Consider the following 23,362-nt stretch of genomic DNA (forward strand, 5'->3'; position numbering starts at 1 on the left):
TTGTATTTCCACCAGCTGTTAATGATCAATGAAATAGCATACAAAAAAAAAAAAAAAAAAAGAGTCCCATCTTACGTCATACTTGTGGACAGGATACTAATTGTTAAAACCGTTTGCTCCGTAGCACCAATTGTGGTAAAAACAACAACAACAACAACAACAACAACCTCCACAGCTTGACCGGTGCGCATGCCCACAGAGCGTGCTCGGTACGAGTTCGTCCGTGGCGTGGAAATGTCACCGGACTAAAAAAAACCAAAAAACGTATACCGAGAAACACAAGAATTTAGCCGCTGATTATATCCTTGATTAGGATTGTGTGTGCTCCCTAACCAAGAGCTTGAATGTAAAAAAAAAAACAAAAAAAACCCCACTTTTAATTCCATCTATTTTCTTCCGCTTATCTGGGATCTGGTCGCGGTGGCAACAACCTGTTTTAGTTTATATGTAAAATTCTGCACAAGTACTTTATGTCATTAATGTTAAAAAAAAAAAAACATATTAAATAAATACAAACACTTCAGCCTTAAAAAAAAAAAAACAACAACAACCAACAACAACAAGACGCCCAGTAACAGCCAAGAAAATTCATAATTTATTAATATAGTCCGAAAGAAGCTCCATAATTCATGGAAACGTTTTTTTTTTTTTTTTCCCGCTGCATGTCTTTAACAATCACATTCTATGAGGAGAAAAAGAACAACATTAAAAGCCACAACTTTTGTATTTCAGTTACAGACATATTTCCTTAATGTTTTTTTTTTCTCAAAAGTAAAGAGAAAGGCAAAGGCAAAGTACCCCCACTCCCCCCCCCTCCCCCCACCCCCCTTAAAAAAACCGACAGCCTTAAAAGTCATGGGCTTTTTTTTTTTTTTCTTTCTTTTTTTCTCTTTTTTCTTCAGTACAACCCACAGTGCTTTAGCAGAAGGATAAGCGCTCATTGGTTAAGAATTACACAGCATGATGATGCAATGTAAAGTTTTGATAAAACATTAGATGAGGATGGGGGGTAAGGGGGTGGGAGGAGTGGAAGAAATTTGAGCAAAAGACAAAAAAAAAAAAATATATATATATATAAAAACAAAAGGAAAAGGGAAAAACAACACAACCCTACATCAAACCCTGAACCCCAGAGTCCGAGTCGACAAAACGCCGCCGTAGAGCAGCGGCCTCTTCCCTCCCACTTGTGCATAGATCATGATCCTTTAAAAACCAGCTTCATTCCTCCACTTCAACCTGCCTCAGAAAACCATCCGTTACACGTTAGGAAATCTCTCAACTATTGGATACCTGTCCGAGAACAGACATATTAACAGACAGGAGAGATGATTTCAAAAAAAAAAAAAAAGGGGAAAAGAAAAGTCTTGCATGACGCTCCTGAACTACAGGATGGAAACTTAAAAGAACAAAAACATACAAATGCATTTTCTGACACCGTCTTTTCTTTTTTTTAACAATCAAACCATTGATCATTGTTTAAATGTAAAGCAATTTCTACTCAGATTTCACATGTAAAGCGCTCCACTTTTCTCAAAAGGTGATTCTCAGTCTTATTTGGTAAATATGTAACTTGCTACGAACATTTTTTGTTTTTTTGTTTTAAAAGGAACAATGGTACTCTCTATATTCTGTTAAACTCATAGACTTCAGTGCTTGCTCGGAGTTTAATAGTTTTCAATTGCTTTTTCTTTTTTTTCTTTTTTTCTTTTTCTTTCACACAAACATCAAACCTAGAAATGATGGAGTTGGTATCTGGAACCCTGGCCTTCCTGAGACAAAATCCACATCTTTTATGAGTGTGCAAGATAGTGAGCAAACTGCCGTCGCAGTATTACAGAAAACATCGAATCACAACTTAATACATACAGAGATAGTCTATCGACACTGACAGAGAAATGAAAACTTGAAATATGACACAACACTGATCAATCCCAGAGTTCTTGAAAGTAGCATAAATCTTCATTTTGCAAAATTTTCATGTCCATATTTGATGGAAGATGAAATTTGTCCTCTTTTTTTTTTTTGAAACAACATTCCTGTTTATAAATTCCTATTTCCTTGAACTTCGGACAAATGAAATGCTTGTAAACAACGGGTGGCTTTTGCAAAACAAAAACAGAAAAGATAGGCACCTCTGAAATGAGTCTTGTAACAAACTCACCTCCCACACTTTATCCCTTTCCATTTCTCCATGAAGTTAACATCGGGATCACTAGTCCTTCTACAGCTAGCTATGGCCACAGTTCTTTTTTTTTTTTTTTTTCCTCCTCCCCCCCTTTTTTTTGTTTTGTAGTTTTTTTTTGGCAGTTTTTTTCTTTTTTGATTTTTTTTTTTTTTCCAAAAGTTTTTTTTTTTGTTGTATAATTGGAACAAAATGGTGCAATACTCAATGATAATCCTCGTATGGGATTATTCCACAATAAAAGCCACTATAAGGTAGATAAACTTTTTACAGATAGAATGAAAAACAAAGTCCTTGAGTAAACATGTACACATGAATTGTCACCGTCACCCCTCCGTACTTAGACTCGTTTACCTACGATTAGCTGAGTGAGGGGTAGAAGACACTCAGTGCAACGTTAGAAGATAACTATCAGAATCGTTTTTGACAGAACACAAACAAAACAAACAAAAACAAAAAAATGAATAACATACTGAGTGGAACATAACAGCAGGCCGTGTGCCCTGCACACACAGTTTCTTGAGCACACATTCATACAACCATCTGACTTTCAAGCACACATCTAAGATGACTTTTTTTTTTTCTTCTTCTCAAAGATTTTGTATTTGTAACTTAATGCAATACATATTTGATATTTTCTAAAAGCCCCTAAGTGTACCTGTCAGATGGAGGAAAAAAAGAAAGAAAGAAAAAAAAAAAAAAAAGAATTACTGACTTCACATTATGTTATTGGCGCTCCATGATTCAAGTATTTCTGCTCAATATTTTGTTTTCTTTTGATATGTTTGTGATTTTTTTTTTTTCTCTTTTTAATCAACTTGGTAACGTATGCATTGAACCTGGTGATTCAGGTTGGGCTTTTAGACAGGCTAATTAACAAACAAATACACACATATACAGTACGAGCACTTCAGAGTACTGTAATATGTCATCTAAACCAGAACGTGCATATCCAACGCCGTAGAAGAAAGACGTAGCTTTCGATCTATCAAGTATCAGTTCACACCCGACCCCCAATTATTTATTTTTTTCCCTTTGTATCACTTATTTGCGGGGAAAATACATATTGCTCATTTTCAGTTGTATCAAACCAAGAATTCTTAAAATAAAAAGTGAAAAGTTTCAGAGGTTACGATCCAAGAAGTCTTGAAGAGGTGATACCACACACCGTACTCACAGTATATATATATGTAGTGTATACATATATACCGTTATCTAGAACAGAGCTGTAGAGAGGTGAGCCTCTCGATGCTGGTGCAGCATGGGAAACCCCCCTTCACTGTCAGGGTTCTCCAGTTAGTACAGGATGCTGGGAGGTCCTCGGCTATTGGGTCTGTCTGAGCTTGGATCAAGGCAGTTACAGAAACAGGCAATAGTGATTTTTGCTTGTGTGCTGCAGGACTGCAAGTCCTGAAAGGTAGCCTTTTCCCGTTTTCTTGTTTATTTATTCATTTTTTTTCGACATTTTTTTTTTTGTGTGAAGCTTTTTATTTTTTTTCGGTTTTGTTTTTAAGACTTTGTACCTCTTGAAATGTGCCCCTCCCCTCCCGCTGAGGCAGAATGAGAGAGTGAGGCTGATACAGTGGGCCCAAGCCATCTGGGTCTGTGGAAATGTACAGTTCAGTGGGCCCGCTTTGAGCAGGACACGAACATAAAAACGAGATAAATACAGCATCCACAAAAAGGCACCCCGGCCACCGCTCCACTTACTTCAGATGGTGGTGGCGGAGGCTGATGACCGGAGACGTTTCAGCTAGAAGTGCAGAGCTTTTAACATATTATAGATCTTTTTTTTTTTTTTTTAATTATTATTATTATTTAGATTTTTTTTTTTTTTTTTTTTTTAAGCCTTTTTAAGATTTTTATGTCAAACTTCATAAAAATGACATTAAAATGCGATTTCATTTTTGGTTTAAAAAAATATGTACCCGGGATTACCCATCATCAACTGTGCACTGTAGCAAACTGGAACCCCCAACTGAGTTTTCTCCTTCGGGGCATTCCCCACAAAAGCATTAAAAAAAAAAAAAAAAAAAAAAAAAAAAAAAAAAAAAAATCTCAGTCACTTCAGGGTGTGATGCTGCCGCCCTTTTGTTTGATCCCTCCTGTCCCCCCCGCTGCAGCCTCCGCAAAGGTTATCAAAGCTCCTCCAAACAGGGAACACAAGTGCTCTCTATAAAGATACAGTATGACACAGCAAATTTATATTGGCACAACACGTTGGCATCTTTTACACGCGATAATGTCCCCTCAAACAGTAACAATAGGCCACCTTCTGGGAAGAGGATTTAATACAAGCCTTTTCCCTTCCAATAAGGATTCAATTGTGAGGCATGAGGTCGGTACATATTGGTGCGCGGATGGCCTTTTAACTGAAGACTTTGCTCTCACAGTAGACAGGACAGATATGGAGAGCTGCATCTCATACTTGGTTTCATCAACTCCCCTACCCTGAGATCAAGATGGACAGATGTGTCTTCAGCGCAGAGAGAAAAGGCCGACGTTTTGATAAAGTGTTCCGACTCCCGACAGTGTTCTGGCGACTTCGCCTGGCTCTACCGCGGCCGTTTTGAAGTGCTGACAGGAGCACATAGGGGACAATTGTTAGGGTTCGCCAAGCTCTGGGAGGAGTGCTCATTCCCCAGTCAGGTTTGGCGTACTGTAAAGGGCCCCAGCCTCGAGTCTTTTGCATAGAAACAGATACAAGGGCCTCTTGGTGCCTGGTCAGGGGAGGGCTACTGGGTCTGGTTGAGGTGGTGGTGGAGGAGAAGGAGGAGGAGGAGGAGGAGGAGGAGCGGAGGTTATAGCGTAGCAGCTAGGCAAAGGGCAAGGGGGGACAGCCTGCGGGCAGGCGGAGCAGCTTGGAGCAACAAACACCCACATCCCCGTCTGAGACACCTTATTTTTACACATCTCAAGATACTACCTGGAAGTACTACAGAATACTGTCAAACACAAAAACATGATCAGTTCAAAACAAATGGACAATCAATAACGGTCTGTAGTATTGATCCTCATTTTGCATTCAATACACAGGATGAACATACAGAGGCACCTCTGACCAAAGTGTTTCTGCATATGAACAGTGAAGGGCTAGTTCAGCAGCCGGTATTTTGTAGACCACTGCATGTAGACAAAAAAATAACAATATAACACATTGGAAAAAAAAATAAAGTCAAATGATCTTTTCCAAAAAATACAAAGTACACTGGCAAAAATTCCAGAAATATGACTATTACATCTTCCAGCTAAAGTGATCTTTGTGTCAAAGAACTGAGAGATGGGGGAGGGGGTGGGTCGACAGCAAGGTCGAGTGGTGGTGGGCATCTCCACCCCCCCGGTGGAGATGCCGTGTGTGGGCAGAGAGCTGTGATTGGTCAGTCTCGGAGCAGCTGCTTTTCTTGCCAGACTGAGGGAGGGTCAAGTGGAGCCCAGGAGGAAGTGCTGCGCTGTGGGGCTGCCGCCTGACACCCAGAGGACCACAGCAAAGAGGCACTCAGTGGACACTCCCCCACCCCACCCCACTCCGACTCACCCACCGACTGGCTGGTTGGCTGGCTGGCTGGCCAGCGGGTGTCAGAGACAGCTGACGTTGCAAGTGTAGCGCCTCCGAACAGAACAAGGCTAACGATTTTGGAGTAACAGTGATATTCACTTTGATATAGTTCAAAGAAGGAAAAAAAAAAAAAGAATAAAAGGAAACTGCAGTTTTTTTCCCCAAAGTCCAATGGTACATTTCAGTTTTGTTTCCCTTCATCCTGCTACCAGAGGAACAACGCCGGACACATTTTCATGGAATAGATACAGTACATAAAGGAGCAGAGTTTTTTTTGTTGTTGTTGTTGTTTTCAATGTTTTTTACTGCTCCTTTGTTTTAATTTATTGGATTGCAGTTGAAGCTATTTGCTCTTCATAAGTGCTATGATAAAACCCTTTGAATTTATAAAAGTCTTAGTCTCTTCTGTTTGTACAGTACCAAACGCAAGGAACACTCGTAGGTCTACTGCATTAGGAGAAACCCCTCTTATTTGGTATTGTGCCAGATACCCAGAACCATCCAATCCCGCTGTGGTTTCAGTTTCTGTTGGGTGTGGCTGTGGCACGCAGAGAGGAAGTGTGCATTGTCGTGTACCACTTCACCCTTCATTAATGTTTGCTGCTCGATCAGTTCAACAGCTGCTTCTTCCTCTTTGCAGAGTTTTCCCAACAATTTCAGGGGGATTGGTGGCCTGGAGGGAATCCAAGTTTTCAAAAGGGGAAAGGTGTTTTTTTTTTTTTGTTTTTTTTTTTGAAGTTCCAAAGTCTTTTGCTGAAATCAGCAACAAAAAAAATAGACAAAACAACAAACAAAAAAAATGAACCAGCTCCGGTGGACATTGAGTATGGACGGAAGAAAGGTCAATGGTGTATATTGCACAATGTTACTGTCATGTGAAAGTAAAATTGGGTTATGTTTTTCCTCAGAAAATTGGCTGACCATAGAGGCCTACGGGCTTCATAAACAAACTGGACAATAGAAAATTTGACAAAGCACCAGTGAGCAACTAGGTTCCAAAGTTGAAGGTGACCAGAAGGGTCTGGTTTTGCAGATGATTGGGTGTCACCGGACACATATTCATAAGGAAACGGACACACGCAGCGAGCTTGACAAATAATCTTCTCTCAGCTTATATGTTGTGAAGGATGTCAAAAATTTTGCTTGGATTCAGACCTAAAAAAAACAAAAAACGTTAACAGCTGTGTCAATCCCTTTGAGACAAATTAAAAATAATCAAGCATATGATTGGTAGGGCCAGTCACGTGGTCAGGCCTTCTTACTGCCCAGTGACAGACGTGGTCACCAGCTATGTCCTGGACCACTCGCTGGCTCAGAGGTGAAACTGTGCAAGACTTCAGCTATTTCATCAGTTACAAAACAAACTAAAAAAAGGCGGCTTGGGAAGGACCTGGGCCAGAGAGCACTTAAGGCTAATATTAGTGCTGAGAAACAAACATTAACATAACTAGTAAAGGTCTTTGAACAACATCATTGGCCATGGATATGCTGGGAATGGTTGTTTTAAGTCTTATTTTGGGATGATTTTTTTTTTTTTTTTTTTTTTGGAGGGAAAAGGAAAGTCTCAGATGGCAGCTTTGATTGCTTCTCCTAAAAACACTTCACATAGAATGTCATGTATTCTTATGGAAAAACTAAAAACACTTAAAAGGTTTCTTCGTGTTGTGTCTCATTTCAGTTCCTTTAATATGACGCATTTAAAAAAATGCCAAAAGGAAAAAAAGTTAGTTTTTTTTTCCCCAAAAAAGGTAAACCAAACCAAAGAAGGACCAAAGTAAAGCAGAAGGACGGGGGTCTGCAGTCTGTGTGGATGGATCCCCGCCTTCTGATTCACAATTCACAGTTCAAAACAGTTCAAATTGATACTGATTATCGCCACATGATTTGCTTGGGTTTTGCTCCTGTTTATATTGAATTTTTTTTTTTTTTTCCTTTTTCACTCCACCTTCCACCAATGGCTTACATGACATGGTGGCGATGGGTTGGTTGGTTAGTGTATCGTGGCATCATCCTACATGGACTCCCCACTCAGCAGATCTCCAGGCAGCAGGGTGTTGATGGGGGTGGGGCTCCCGATCATGCGGGCGTCCTCTCCACTAGGTGGCCCCCACAGGCTGGAGTACTGGGGCACCCCGCCCCACAGTAGGTCACCTCCGCTGGCCTTGCCTCCACCGGCGCCGCTGCTCCACTGGCCCATGGAGTGGGAGTGCGCTGCCCCGCCCATCCGGTTTTGATTGCTTCCCGAGTTGGCCTGCCAGCTCGTGGTGTTTGCCCCCAGCGACTGGCCTTGTGCAAAGAAGCGGTTCACCTCCTCCTCACCGGCAAACTCTGCCAGGATTGTGGTGTTTCCGAGCACACACCTTACAGGACGAAAGAGAAAACGACTGGTTTTACAATCAAGAGGTCAACCAGAAAAGATCAATGATTGATTTTAATGTTTTGAAAAGGTTTCTTCAAGTTGTGTAAAAATGGGCCATCAAACTCATGGCACTGTTTTTTAAGGGCTTGTTGCCGCTATTGTGCTTCATTAATTATTGTGCTGCCGTAAACACATCTAAGGCTGCTGGTAATGAAAAGTGGGTCACGCGTCTTGCGTTTTGTTTCCATGACAACCACTGCCACTATTTGTTAAACAAAAATTAGGGACTCTTACAGCAGTCACAGAAATAACGCAGCCCATAGACTCACTCTACACTGATGTTTTCCCACCATAACCCAATCATTGCAATAATTACTGTAATATCATAATACAGCTGACAACAGCATGACTCCCCACCTCCTCTTCCATGTGACTGTCCAGACACTGAAATAACATCGCCTGCTCTTATTCAAAAAGCTGACGTGCTCTCTGTGGGGAAACACCAAAGAAGGAATGAGGAACACTGAGTCTTCCTCAAAGTGTTCCCTTTTTTCTTGTGTCCATTGTAGCTGCTTCACTTTTACATGAAAGGCAGCAGACATTAAGAAAAAAATAATGTCTTTAGTTTCTGTTTTCTAATCCCACTCTGGCTGAGGCTTACATGTGCAGGGACTTCTGGGCCTTGGCGGCCTCGTCCTTGGAGCTGTAGCGCACCACAGCGTTCCCCTGGGTCAGGTTGAGATGGAATGTGATCAGGGGGCCGTGCTGCATGCACAGGGTCCGCAGAGTGGAACCATCAATCTGAAACAAAATAAATGGATAATCAATTTTAAAGATGAGATTCTACTTTATTCAAGTATTTTACAATATTTTCAGTTATTAATTATTTCTCTCAGACTCTGTCCTCTAATTGTCCTTTACTGTAAACAAAAAGTGTAGAGGCACATTTGTTCCATTTTGAGGACCCAACACTAAGGCATTCAGATATTGGTTTGGATTTGTTATATTTAGTTTCCACTTAAAAGACACTGTGGCTTCAGTCTCTCAAAACTTAGCGGATCAGAGTACACACCTGTGGGGTGAGGTTCCTCAGCACCAGCCAGCTGCTGGTCCTGTTGGAGCTGTCGGTGCTCCACGTAGTTCCCTCTGTAACAAAAATGCAGACACAGTCAAACATAATGTTAAATACTAAGTGTTTAATTGGAAAATGTGCGATTTTCTGTGATATTGTCACTACACGTTTAGTCATTAGTCATTTTGCTCAATGTTAAAATGAAAGCTTTTCGACAGGCCAGTGCACGATATGACGCCGTGTCGCCTCTTTTCTAAAAGCATCGGGACATTACAAAGTTAGAAAGTGACAGTGATCAAACTTTTATTTTCACAATGTTATTTCCTGTCAAACTATGTTTTAGCTTTTATTTAGCCACGGTGATGCTTTTGAAGAAGCCCAGGAGCTCTGGTCGTCCACTGATTGTTATATACTTACACGCACATAATTCCTCTCTGCACTTCTTGTGAAAAAGCCTTTCCACTTTGGTGTGAGAATGCATATGTGTCATGTCAAAACCAGGTCACATATTTGTGTGGCTTCTTGCAGAGATGGTAAACCACAGGTTGTCAGTTTAGCAGGGTGTGTTCAGCCAGTGTTTATACTGAGAGTGCTGAGTTGCTCGCATCTGTGAATGGTGCCACACCTATACATCTTCTATCACATCAATGATAGAGGTGTCAATCTGTTGAAACTTGATTTATTCTCAGTGTAAGTTGCAAAAGGCTTCAGTCAGCTATTTTTCAGAAAAAAAGTTTCGGCGCAACCTGATATTTGTTTTTTCATCAACGGACTTTATTTACAATAATACAGTGCAGTGATAAAGTATTTATTCTTTTTTTTTGTATTGGAGCTTCTATCCAACTGAAATTGCAGATCAGTTGAAAAGTCTGGAGGGATGGTGAGTGCAATCATGTGTTTCTAATAAAAAGCGTTGCTCACCAGAGGAGTAGGAGCCGCTCCAGCCTTGAGCCAGGCCCAGTGAGTTGCCGCCCCAGGTGGAGGAGGGCTTGGTGTGGGTGAGGCCCGGCGGGGGTCGGGACGGGGCTGTGTTGCTGCGTGGCCCCTGAGGGACTTTCCACAGCTCGTGGGACAGAGAGGCTTGGCTCTGAGAGATGGGCCCAGGGGACCAGGTGGATTTCATGTCAGACAGTTTACCTGCACATGGAGAGACGACGGAGAGAGGGGGGGGAGTTACAGATAAGTTAATTACAACTTAATTCCAATTAAGATGTAGAACTAAGATGTTACAGCCTCTGTGTGAAGAGTCAGATGATTTGGAGCTCCTCTAGATGTTGCTTCAATAAATAAGTGCAAACAACGGAGCAAACTACAATACAAACCACTAACCTTCCAAAACTGGTCAAAATGTTTAAATGTGTTGAAAATGTACTATTCTAAATGTTTGTGCTACGCTCTTAAAACTTAAGTGTATCCATCTGCAGTATTGATGTTTAGACTGTATTCTGTCACGACACATGATTGAGTGCATGAAGAGAAAAATAGGTCGAAAGTTTCAGTAGAAAACAACTGGATATTTTTTACTCAAAGAAATTTTAAGTAGCTCAAGTTAATTGCAACCTCTGTCTTCCTCTGAATATTACTCAAAAATAATAGGATAGAATAAATAAAACAATAGATTCTTTATGAATTCCTATCTTGAACACGCACGCACGCACACACACACACGCACACACGCACACACACACACACACACACACACACACAGGGTGTGTACTGATGTCATGACCAGCTGGGCGAAGCTTGTTTTTGTGGGTTTGGGTCAAAGAGACAGAGAAAGTTGAATGTCATTTTGAGGCTACTAACTTAGGTAAAGGCGTTGTCAAAAGGCACTGAAGTGTTTAGTTTAGGTGTGACTTGGGGTGAGAAAGGTCATAAATGGAGGTGAGGGGTTGGGAAAGGTTTAAGATCAGTAAAAAGCTAAAACAGTGCAGTATCAGGGCTCCAACATGACATGGGTGAGGAGAGGTTTAGCAGGTCCACACATGGAGGGAAGGTACTCTGGATGTGTACCTGAGCTGTCTCCATCACAGGACAACAGACTGAAAGAGCTAGAGTAGCCACTGACTGGCCAGTCACTGCTGGTTGGAGGCAGAGAGCCATTCTGAGGTGGAGAGGCTGGGGAAGTGGCTGAATGGTTGTAGAGACAACAGTGTGTGAGCACAGGCAGACAAAAAATTAAAAAAAATAACAGGTAACTTTGTGTACAAGCATATCATATTGGGGTCTGTGATGTGGTTGAGTACGAACATAGGTGGAAGTGATCATTTCTATACATCCGATTTACTGGATAAGGGATACTGGTTGAATTAAACTGATATTCGTGGCCTCGCCTCTTCTCATACCTCCATTCCTGTCTCGCAGCAGGTATCGGTTGACGTCGTGGATGTTGGTGTTGATGGTGGGACCGCTGGGGACGCTGCCAGGGGTCATATTGGGGTCATTCTCAGGGTCGATGTTCTGAAGGCCCTTCCATGGCACCCCAGGGCAGAACTCTAAGGCATACACATAAGACACCGAAAGAATGAAGGGTGACTAAAACCACAAAATGAGACCTTGAGGAAGTGTCATCTCATGACTTTCCTACAGTGTACATGATTCAGTACAAGGCTTTAAGCCATTGCTTTTTTTCAGAAATACTCCAAGACTGATTTATCTGCTGCAGAAAAGATCACACAAATTAGCTGGTCTCTTATTGTAGAGGCACACTCAGCATTGTATTTTGAACTATGGGGCGGGCTATTAAACATATGGTCCTAACCCTGGAATATGTCTTCCTCTTGAATAATTTACCCGCTGCCTGCTTCTACAGCAGCTGTTGTTCTGGCTGACACTCTTTAAATGTGTCAAAACTCACAATTGGAAAAGCACAGGTGTAAATAATAAATTACCCTATTTAGAGATTTTTGTTACAGGATCCTGGTATATGATGACTTGCTGTATCTCACTGGGATACTTGAGAAAAACAAAGCCAGTGTTCATGTAGCAACGTCGCTTTTCCTACTATGGCAAGTCAAAATGTCTGCTGTGAAAAAGGCTTTACTTTATTTGCTTGTAAATTCAAAGCAATTAAATGGAAATTCTTTTGCAGTAAACTCAGTGCTGACTGCACCTTCACAACTCCCGCTTCTAGTAGGTATGATTATCATAAAAATACATCTCCAACTCTGAAAAAAAGAGTAAAAGATACAGAGCGGTAAAAAGAAAAGCTACGGTAAACCGTTATCTCCTTACTCTGACTGTTTGGACCTTCAGTCTGGTTAAAGCTGGGAGGAGGTAGGATGGGAACTATGTGATGTCAATCATTACAAATGATAACAGGGTAAGTTTCCCAGCTCTAACACATGACAGGAGAGTGACAGAGCTGTCACTCTCCTGTCATGTGTCACAGTTTAGACACATCCACATTCTTAGGAGCTCTAACAGCAATGTTTGAGTGCATCATAAGATTTTAACATGTCTTATTTGCATGTCATCCTCACCTGGGGGCCAGTTTATGTTGGTCCCATTGGAGATTTTTTCATTGGGGCTCTTGCCCTGGCCCCAGCTGTCAGGGGGGACCAGGGGGCTGGAGGGGGACTCAGAGCTGGAGATTAGATTGTAAGGGCTGTATGAGTCCTCCAGCTGGGGAGGCTTCCCAGGGGGGACCAGGGTAGAGGCAGCAGATATGGCACCTAGCATATAGAAAGAAACAAGAGACTGTTCAAAACAACAAGTTTAAAAAGAAGTTGCCAAACATATCCAAAGCCAAAATTAAATATACATGTAAAGTTTTTTTTTCATGTTATGTCTAAAGTAAGTCAATCTGTATGTCTGCTGATTCTCATACTTTTGAGGCCATCAACACATCCGTCCAAACAGGAGAAAATAGATGAAATATTAAAATGAAGATATGGTCATGTCAGTTAACTGGTTTCTCATCTCAGAACAATGTAGAAACAGTGCTTTGTAAAGTGGCCCACATTATTCATGTGCTCCCCATGTGTAGGGATACGTACCTCAGAGGTACCAAATTAACTCCAACACAAGAAAAAAATTATTAAACTTGAAAAAAACAAAAACATATTACATGTCATACTTCATTCAAGGGCCTACTTTTGTTTAAATATTGAGTCTAAAGAAATGTGGTGTGAAAGAGCTCGAGCAGCTTCTGACTGACTCACTGCTGGTGGGTGTCATACTGACATCTAAGATAAGTGTTTCTGGCTGGGATTCTTAGCTGAGAATTAGCTTGCATTCAGAAAGTGTGAAAAAAACAAAAGCAGCGATATAAAACTTAAATGACAAATGTGACAACATTGGACACAAGCACTTCAGAGTCCCAGTTGTTATGAAGCTCTGCATTGGCAGGAGGAAAAAGTGTACATTATTATAAAGATGGAAATTTATACATGTAACCTCATTGGATATGTCCATGTAAAATATTCATTGTCAAGCTTGTTTCATCTTACATGGTGAGTGTGTGCATGCTTGCCTGTGGATTTCTGTAACACACCGTGCTTATTGAGGTTGTTCTCCAAATTTGAAGAGTTGCCAGAGAGGTTGTCCATGGAGTTGGAGTGTGTCCATTGGGACAGGCGGGATTGGGGCTGAGGGGGCTCCTTCTGGGAAAGACCCCCAACCTCCATGCAGTTTACATTCATGTTTGGATTCAGTCCAGCTGCATAAGAAACACAAGAATCTTTTAGTTTTATCTTTTAACACAAATCCAGCAAAACAGCTGAATAGAAAAAAGGAAAATACAATATGTAATTACAACAAAATCTAAATACATGAAAGAGGGGTCTAACGTTTGATGTTGCCGATATCAACAAAAGAAAGAAAAATGGCAAAGGCATGACTATATTTTAGCTGTGCAAATGTATTAATGGCTCACATAAATTATTTACCATTTGTGAGGTATCTTATAGACACGTGTGTGAATGTGACAGGGCTGCTACTTTAATGGCTACATGGGACAATTTTCACACTTTGGGGCAAAAGTGAGCACCAAAAACAGATTTTCCCTCTCGTGATGAAGCTGTCAGACTCACAGAGAGGGTAGGTGCTGTAGGCGTTGGGCGAAGACGGCGGCTCTTTGGTGTGCAGTGTGTCGGCGAGGCCCGGAGCCTGGTGTTGGCCTGTGAAGGGGTCCAGGGTTGATTTGCTGGAGCCAGGGCCTCCGGCATGGCCACCAGGAGGATGCAGACCAGCAGAGGAGGAGGAGGAAGAGGAGGAATGAGAGGGAAGTTGCTGCTGCTTCATCAGCAGCGCCTGGTACAGCTGACGCTGGTGCTGCTGTATCTGCTGCTGCATGTTGGTGATTGTACGTGCAACCTAGGAAAAAAAGAGAGGGGTTGTTACATGTAAGTATTATAAAAGGAAGCATTGGCAATTGATGGCAAGGAAAGCAAGAAGAATATTCGAATTATTTGGTGGCAAAAGGACGGTGGATAGAAATATTAGGAAGTGAGAGAAAGAAAGAGAGAGGAAAACAGAGATTGGGGAGAGGCAGGGAAAACACCAAATAGATAGAAGATAAGGGTATTAAATATAAATCACTTATTCACAAAGCATCCCTCAATTTAAGAGGCCTTATCTTGTGGAAGACCTCTGATATTTACCAAAAAGAACCGACATTTCAGAAAAGCAGAACAAACCGTTTCTCCTTTGGTGCAAAAAAGAGAATTGTTGAGAAATAACAAGTTCCCAGGCTTCTGTAAAAGTTTCAGTAACTCCTGTCGTGACAAAGCATGGTTTTGCTCTGTTATTGTGGTACCAAGTGAGAATGAAAACTTTTGTTGAGAAAAACAGATTGCGTCATGGGGTGTTGCGTACTCACTAGCACTGTAGCGTGTGATTACACAGGAAATAAACGATTACACTTTTTGTCGCTGTATGTAATGCACTTGTTGACTCACTTGCTGCTCTTGTTGTCTAATGGGGCCGGAAACATTGCGTTGTGCCTGCATCATCTGCTGCTGGATTTGTAAACGCTGGTACGCCTGAATCAAGGGACGCAAACACAAAACATCAATGGAGAGAAAAAACCCATTCCAGCTATACACTCTCATTCACTGTAAAATGTACACCGTTTTGATTCTTCATTTAATAATTATCATCAGGACGTAAAATCAAAAGCTAACATTAACACATAAAATATTTGGCATGTGTTTTTTTCTGTATTGTGCGCTTGGTTTAATTTGCTTTCTGTTTAGAATAGAGCCGTAAACTCTTGGAAAAAAGTCCACAACACAGATTTGCCGCTTCATGCCTTAAAGTACAAGCTGTGCTGCAAATGCAATGGAAAACGGATGATGACTCACCATTTGCAGTTGCTGAAGTTGGTACAACAGAGTCATTTGTTGAGGGTTTATTGGTGAGGTTAAAAGTGCAGGGTTCAGACCAATGTTTTTTGCTGCAAACTGCAAGAGCTGTGCTTGGACCTGGAGGGAACAGGAGAATGGGAGGGCAGAAAGGAGAGATGAAAAGTTACGTCAGTGCAAGTCACGACAGCTGCACGAAAGCACCTTCTGGCAAGATACAACTAGTCACTACCACATGTGTGCAAGGAGGGAGACGGAGGGGATGAAGAATCTGAGAAGAGTCTCGCAAAGCCAAGAGTTGTGCAAAGAGCCACGAGAACGCCAAGCATGTCAGATTGTGCAAAGGTTGCACGAATGTGAACAAAAAGATATCAAAAGCATTCAAGTTTTTTGTCGTAGAGTATTTCAACAAAACTACGATGCAGTTTTTAATACAGTATGATTCATGAAATGAGGAAAAAAAAAACAGGTAAAAAGTTGAGAAGTTCGGGTTTACACTTTTGAGTGTCAAATCATGTTCCCTGGTCATAGAACAAACATCTGTCGGACAGCGTTTTAAACAGTCTCTCTGTGTTACATATTGACATAGCTCCATGTGCTATTGATGATGTTTATGTTTCTACCTGAGGGGAGAGAAACTGAGGCACTTGAGCACGTAGACTAGGCTGGGAGGAGCTGAGAGGTGGCACTGGTGGCTGAGGAGGCTGCTGCTGCTGCTGCTGCTGCTGCTGCTGCTGCATGGCCCGGGTTTGTGCTGCTCCACTACTGCCAAACATTCCACTGGGTATCTATGAGCAGGAGTCATAATGAAATCTCAGAGTGAATTCCAACTTCATTTTCTTATTGAAAAGCTGAGCCACTCCAGAGACATAAGTCAAGAGTATGGTACAGGTTTAAGGATCCAATGGTCTCGGCTTTATCAGGTTGATGGGTTCATTCAATACACAAATGAGTTCACATGCATTGTATAAAAATAATTTTTTTAAGTGCATGCAAAAGCTGAGCGTGGGTCCATGTCATTCCAAGACATTCTTAATTTTCGATCACCCTCAAGGTCAGGCATGATACTACGTCTTGTGCGCCAGAGCATATATTGACCACTGAGTGAAAGCAGCTTGTTACATCAGAAATTTCGGACTAATTTGATTTTTTTTTTTTTAAATGAGCCCAAAAAATGTCCCTGTAAAAGACAGCTTCATCCACATTTCCAATTCCATGTTGGTTTTTATATTCAGTGCAAAAAAAAAGGCCCGCTTATAGTGCCTTTGTTTGGAGTTCAAGGACATATTGTAGTTTTTCTGGGCCATGGCTGCCTCTGGGGGTGATATTTGATAGAGCATAACTATCTGATTTCAATGGGCGCTCCAGGCAAGGTCATACACACATAAGTGAACAACAGAAAAGAGAAGATTTAGGAGCGCTTGTGGGTAGAGAGATGTGTGTAAAACAAATTCAATTTATCTGTTGTTGCTACTACTGCATCATGTGCCCTTAAATCCGGCACAACGTCATCACAAATGACATGTTGTGCATTTGCAGTGTATTAAACACAACGTTTGAATCTGTCAGTATATTCTGTTGTTTATACAGCAGCTGTCCACATGTATTAATGTCTTCCAGTGTTTAGAAATTTAGTCTTAAGTCTTGTGAACTACAAATGATTTGTATTTGTATTTGGGTATTTTCTCATATCTGTTATCTATTTTATTACTGTACATTACAAGAAAGCAAAATTAACCTGTCTGTTGTTCAAGTTTTGCATGGCCAGCCCCGGGTTGCCCTGTCCCAGACCCTGCCCAGGAAGGCTACTGTTGGCCAGGGGGAGCTTCAGGCTGGGGGAAGGCAAAAACGGTGATGGGGGGGCATCGTCTGACAGGACACCATCCTGGACCAGACAAAAAAAATAAACAGTTCAGATGAGAATAAATAGAAATGGAAAAAGCATTAAACATTAAAAAGATAAATAATGTAATCTATTTCTAATCTTTATAACGGGTAAACATGTCAAATTTAGAGTAAAGACCAAAGCAAAAGGAAGAGTGCCACGCTACATTTATGTTTTTGTTAGTACACCCTTCACTTGTCAGTTACTCATTTCCTGACCTTGTCGAGAAAGGTGGTGCGGTCGGAGGGGTCTTTGGAGAGTGCAGAGGGCCGACACACGAGAGGCTTGTTCATGCCATTGCTGTAATCAGACATGCCCATGCCGCGCTTGTCCAGGTCTGTCTTCTTCTCTAGCAGGGCGGCTGGAAGCGGAAAGAAGGAGGGCAGACATTATGATGACATCTGGATGCATATATATATCCGGTGTAATGACATAATAGACTTGTATTTTATCTACTGTAATCCGTGATGTGTTTCAAATATATTTTTCTAGTTATATTGCATTCATTGAGATTAAGTACCATATTTTGAGGCTAAGTAATTCCTCCCAGTTAATTTAAGAGGAGATGTAGTAATAGTGTTAAATTGCAAATGGAATAATTAAAATAAAAAGCTGTATTTTTGAGAGTAAAACAATCTTATATAGACATTTGCAAAACAAACACATGGTCATACACTCTACACAGATATGTTGTTTAACTTACTCATGGCCTGGTCAAGGTTCATATTGTTGCTCTTTAACGCCTCCTCAGCAGGGTCTCTCTGTAACACAATACAGAAAACATTATGTAACACAAAAGCATTTTACTGACATGACATAACAGGCTTTAATTGTAAGATAATGTTTGATTTTTCACTAATCGCCAATTTTAGATGACTGGTTTTGTTATTGGATATTTTTTTCTTCTCCTAACTGCTTGTGTTTATCTATATTTATTTGAACACTGTATAGTGAATGTTTCTTTATTTCACTGAATTAATAAAAGTTGCCACCTTTTGCAGCCTATTTGATAAAAAACATAAACAAGAAATTTCCAAAAGACAGCTTGTTTGTGTCTTAGCAATAAAACTTCTTTCTAAATACAATGCGTTCCTACCGGAAAGCCCATGTCAGTGAGCTGCTTGATAAGACGGTTCATGATCCAGGCCTCATCTGGCTTGTTGCCCATCTTCCCCTGAAAACAAGAAAAAAAATGTAACATTTTTTTTTTTTTTACCAACAAAGCAGTAAAGTTACCATCCACCAATATGTTTATGACAAAAGCCAAGTGTGTTCTCTGACCTTGCTTGGGCACTTCTTGGGTCCATTGCCCCAGGAGTTGCAAGAAGAGCTGCTCTCCTGGGAGGTGGGACTGTTCCATACTTCCCCATCCTCAGTGTCCCATTGGCCGGTAGACATGCCCATCTCCTCTCCTCCACTTCCCCAGCTATCTTGCATAGGTTTGGGGCCTGAAAAAGAGACATCAAAAACAGAATGAAGACGTGACAAAACATTCAAAAACTACATTTGTGTTTTTTGCATATGCGGTGTATCCTCGGGTTTACAATATTCAAGCCTTTTCCAAGAACAAGTGACATGTACATTTTAACCTGACCACTTGGTGCCACTGTTGCTATTTGAAATTCTGCACTATCCCCCGACAGGTCCCTCTATCATGTCCAACATTTCAGACCAACAGCACAAATAACCAAGACCTACTGAGGCGTGGAATTGCTTTAATCCCAACAACACTACAGTAGCACTAACAAAAAACTTTCAGAGTTTGCACAAATGGTACATGTCTGAGGAAACTTCCTGTTTTTTATTCCCTCATGTTTGTTGTGTACAAAAAACTCCAAGCCACCATAATACAGGTGGTTTGCAGGAAATACTGGACATAACCCAAACTTGCCAGAGAAGAAAAGCTAATTTACATTGTAATCTTTGAAACACAATGCAATCTCCCCAAATTAAAGTGAAACAGGTGACAGTGTGTTGTATTGTTTACGGCAAAGTATCCGAAACTAACAATCTGATTTTTGTCAAAGTTCAATAATCAATATTACTGAACATAGTCCTGCATCTTGGTACAATTTCAATGTCAGACTATGGCGAATTCCTGTTGTTGAAATCATGCATCAGTGTGTCAGCAAATATATTTCATCACTGGACATTACCTGGCTTGCAAGGTGCAGAACCTGGGGGTCCATTTGCCCTCCCATAGGGGCCAGAGGGCTCGTGGCCACCGTCTGGCCAGCCTCCTACCACACCCGGGGGCTTGCCCCAGGCAGAGGTACCATTGTCCACAGCTGATGTTGGAGCTGCTGGCTCTCCCCAAGCAGGCTCTGACTTGGGCTGAACACTGGGAAGGTCTCCCCAACCTGGAAAAAACAGGTAAATTAGAACGAGATTATGAAAGGAACCTCACTGCTGTGGTATTTTATGATAATCAAAGAAAATGAAAGTCACTGCAATGCTGGATATTACTGAATTTTGGATATCTCTTTTCTCATACAGTCTTTTTCGGGCCCTCATGCTGAGCTCTAGTGATAATAAAAAAGTGTAAGCTTGCTAGCTGTGCTGTCTATATGTAGAGGCCTTTCATGCCAGCCTCTTCCTGACATCACTAAACCCCTTGACCCCCCTGTTCTGGCTTGTGGGATAGTGTGTCTCAGGAAAGCTCAGAGCTATAATAGTTTAAGCAGAGATGGTTGATTAAGTATAACTTTTTGGTCTTACGATTCTCATGATGATCCTTGATAGGTGCAGTATAAATGGTCAACAGCAGGGGGAAGTGGTCTTATTCACAATTAAAAGAAGTGGGAGAGTGTTTTGCATTAAAGCTCTACAATTTCTGTATGTATGGACGGACTTTATTGGACCTTGGTGAGGTGCTAACTTAAGCCTACTTTTCATTGTTTTAACTATGTATCCTTGACCATTGTAAGGACCTCAACTCCTCGGAGACCATCATCATAATAATCTGTGAGAATACTTAAAAAATATATTCTTTGAGTGGAAAAACTGTAGTTGCCAAGGTTTTTCTTTTTTTTTTCGTTTAAGACTTTATGGATCAACAAGCATTGTCAATCTCCTTGAATAGACTAGGACATATGTATCTCTCTAATACAATTTAATTTAATTTACTTATGCGGTCAGAAATAAAAACACCCAAGGCTTTAAAGTTTTTACATACCTGGGTTGGCGAGTGGGGGTCTACCCTGGGGGCCCGCGCCTGGGTGTGAGGCAGCGTTGTTGGGTGACCCATTGTTGTTTCCATGGTGTTGCAGGTGAGTTGGGGGCTGGCCGTGATGGGGATGGTGGTGCATATGGTGTGGGTGATGGTGATTGTTGTTGCCAGAGCCAACAGAGTGATTGTTGTTGTTATTGTTGGGCATATTCATTCCACCATTCTTACTTGGAGGTGGGCCACTGTTGCCTGGGTTACTATTGGGATTGTTACGATCCCACATGTTTGTCTTGTTGTAGGTGCTGGGATCACCCCAGGTAGATGTCCCATCATCAATCTCCATCTTCCTGCGGATGGAGGGAGGAGAGGGTTCTTGCCAGCCAGTAGGGTCCATGCCCTGGTCCTTTTTGCTGCCATTTCCCCAGCTAGAGTTGTTCTGCTTGACAGAAGCAGGACCACCCCAGGACCCAATGCTACCACCTCCTCCACTGCCAGTGCTGTTGCTGCTGCTTTCCTGGGGCTTGGAGGAGCCCCAGCCTCCCTGCACTGGGCCATTAGCACGTGGGGTCTCCCCCCAGCTGCTGTTACTCGCAGCAGGAGCAGGCTTAGCCCAACCTCCTCCTCTATTTCCTCCTCTAGGGCTTTCCTTCCATCCACCATTTCCTCCATTAGCTCCTTCTCCTTCCCACATGCTGCTAGAGGAGCCATTGTTCTTGATGTCTGGCTCTCCCCAGTCCCCTGTGCTGGAGCCATTGGGGCCCCCATTACTGTTACCCCAACCATGGGAGCTTTTGGGGCCCTCTCCCCAGCTGGTAGGCTGGCTTTTTATCAGTCGATCGTCCCAGCTGGGGGACTTCTCCTCAGAAGCCCAGGACGGTGTGCCTCCACTTTTAGGACCATTGGTAGGCAAAGGATCTCCCCAGCCACTGGTCGTGCCATTTGGAGCTTTGCTATGTGACTGTGGGGGATCCCCCCATCCTGATCCACTCTGGATTGGCTGAGGTGGAGGGGCTCCCCAGCTAGAAGATGACGATCCTTCACTGTCACTTTTTCCTCCAGACCCAGGCCTTTGACTGGGGCCAATGTTTGGGTTGATGGTACCTCCATTGGTTGAAGAAGGTCCACTATTAGAGCTGGAGCCTCCTATGGTGTCAGAGCTCCTATTGTTCTTTCCATCATCAGAGTTGGCCTCTTCCATCTCCCACACAGTGTGCTGTCGGATGGGGGTCTGTCCCCAACCTGTGTTACTCAGCACTCTGGGGTCCAGATCCTGCCGGGGTGGTACAGGGGCAAACTCCACGCTGGAGGACCTGTCTCTGTGAAGGGATCGACCTTCGCTGCTGTCCCCACTGTCCTCACTTGCTGGGGCTGTTCCAGGCTGTTGGCCCCATGAGCTGAGTTGCTGCTCTTGGGCTGAGCCAGAACTGCCAGCATCTACTGATTCCCAGCCTTTAGATGGATCTCCACCACCAGCAGACTTTCCCCAGTCACACCAACCACCACTTCCACTACTACCACCACCACTGCCTTGGCGGCCCCAGGCAGAATGGCCACCAGAGGGAGTAGAATCCCAGCCTGAGTCCTTGGGAGAGTCAGCTGCCTTGGTTTCTCCACTACCCCATACAGAGCTGCCTGTTGTGTCCCCATTGAGCTGGGATGATTCAGTGGGTGATTGGCCTCCCCAACCAGTTAAGCCATGGATGGGACTCATAGGCTCCTGAGCTTGTTGCTGTTGTTTAGTGTGGTTTGGTCCATCAGTGTTAAGGTTAGCAGGCTCCATGTTGAAGGACAAGTTAGTGTTGGTTGAAGGATGCTGTTGATCATTTTCTTTACCACTTATCATGCCCACCCAACTTCCCCCACCATTATCCGCACCTCCCATGTTTCCATTGCCATTTATACCAGGTGGGAGGGATGCAGAGTTGGATACCCCGTTAGGGCCAATACCACCCCCACCCTCATGGCCAAGGACAGGCCAGGCTGAAGGGTTGGCATTGGGGTTAAGGTTCAAGTTAAAATTGGGAGAGCCCCAGTTATTGGGAGCTCCTACTCGGCCACCATTCATACCATCTTGTTTTCCATCTGAGCCCCAACCTCTATTACCCACTAATGTGTTGTTTGACCCAGGTCCTGTCATCATGTTATTGTTAGCTTTGAGAGAAGGATAGTGGGCCTGCTGGCCTGCGGCACCTGTGGCCATACTCAGAAAACTACTCCGACTGGTAGTAGTGACGGCACTGGTGTCTAGGTTAAAACTAGCTGAGCCCAAGGGGCATTCTGATGTTGGAGGGTGGCTGGGATCACTACTGCGGATGATGAAGGGCCAAGTTTCTGTGTCACTTCCGTCAATGATCACTTTGTCCCAGCTGTTGGCACTGGAGGGGCTGTCAACTGGTACAGATGCTCCCCAATGAGAGGTCTCATACTGGGCACCAGGGCCACTCTGGAGGGATATGTCTAAAGAGAAAATAGGAGGGAGTAAGGGAGGAGTAGATTGAGACAGATGAATACAACAAAGGAGGTAGGTGGAGATAGAAGGGGGATGGGATGGGGAAAGAAAAAATACATTAGGTTAGACTGAGAAACATCATGTAATACAGCTAGATTCAGTCAGGCTACAGCTAGTTGCCTGAACCAATTTTATCTTCTTGGTTGGTTAATGCTAGCTATCAGACTTGGCAGGATGAGATGGTCACACTAGCACGTTCTGCAATCCAACACATAATCAGAATGCACAGCCAAGCGTGCTCCATGTCATATCAGCTCTGGCATATACATATATCCTTGCCCTGGTGCAGTCAGCCAAACAGAAACAGGGAGATGGAGCCTTTGCT

The 23,362-nt window shown here is 42.6% G+C and overlaps 1 protein-coding gene across 5 annotated transcripts in view; it reads right to left on the minus strand.

Moving 5' to 3' along the window:
* Nucleotides 1-1,775: 1,775 nt before the first annotated feature.
* tnrc6c2 (trinucleotide repeat containing adaptor 6C2) overlaps nt 1,776-23,362 on the minus strand; it is a 52,974-nt gene continuing 31,387 nt past the window's right edge. For 4 of the 5 annotated variants that reach the window (XM_069168334.1, XM_069168333.1, XM_069168332.1 and 1 more), the window contains 18 exons: nt 20,535-22,985; nt 19,516-19,719; nt 18,641-18,807; nt 18,456-18,533; nt 18,063-18,120; nt 17,578-17,720; nt 17,213-17,359; nt 16,098-16,262; nt 15,475-15,594; nt 15,070-15,153; nt 14,203-14,485; nt 13,644-13,829; nt 12,652-12,843; nt 11,515-11,664; nt 10,091-10,306; nt 9,170-9,243; nt 8,759-8,898; nt 1,776-8,098 (listed from right to left, as the gene is read on the minus strand). In XM_069168334.1, the coding sequence (XP_069024435.1) occupies nt 7,750-8,098; nt 8,759-8,898; nt 9,170-9,243; nt 10,091-10,306; nt 11,515-11,664; nt 12,652-12,843; nt 13,644-13,829; nt 14,203-14,485; nt 15,070-15,153; nt 15,475-15,594; nt 16,098-16,262; nt 17,213-17,359; nt 17,578-17,720; nt 18,063-18,120; nt 18,456-18,533; nt 18,641-18,807; nt 19,516-19,719; nt 20,535-22,985 (5,207 nt within the window). In that variant the 3' untranslated portion in view covers nt 1,776-7,749. The remainder of the gene's footprint in view (nt 8,099-8,758; nt 8,899-9,169; nt 9,244-10,090; nt 10,307-11,514; nt 11,665-12,651; nt 12,844-13,643; nt 13,830-14,202; nt 14,486-15,069; nt 15,154-15,474; nt 15,595-16,097; nt 16,263-17,212; nt 17,360-17,577; nt 17,721-18,062; nt 18,121-18,455; nt 18,534-18,640; nt 18,808-19,515; nt 19,720-20,534; nt 22,986-23,362) is intronic. The other variant, XM_069168335.1, reaches the window with a different exon arrangement.

This window comes from Embiotoca jacksoni, unplaced genomic scaffold (assembly GCF_022577435.1).
Source record: "Embiotoca jacksoni isolate LCO1_2020_lvr unplaced genomic scaffold, fEmbJac1.0.p SCAF_4, whole genome shotgun sequence".
NCBI lineage: Eukaryota > Metazoa > Chordata > Actinopteri > Embiotocidae > Embiotoca > Embiotoca jacksoni.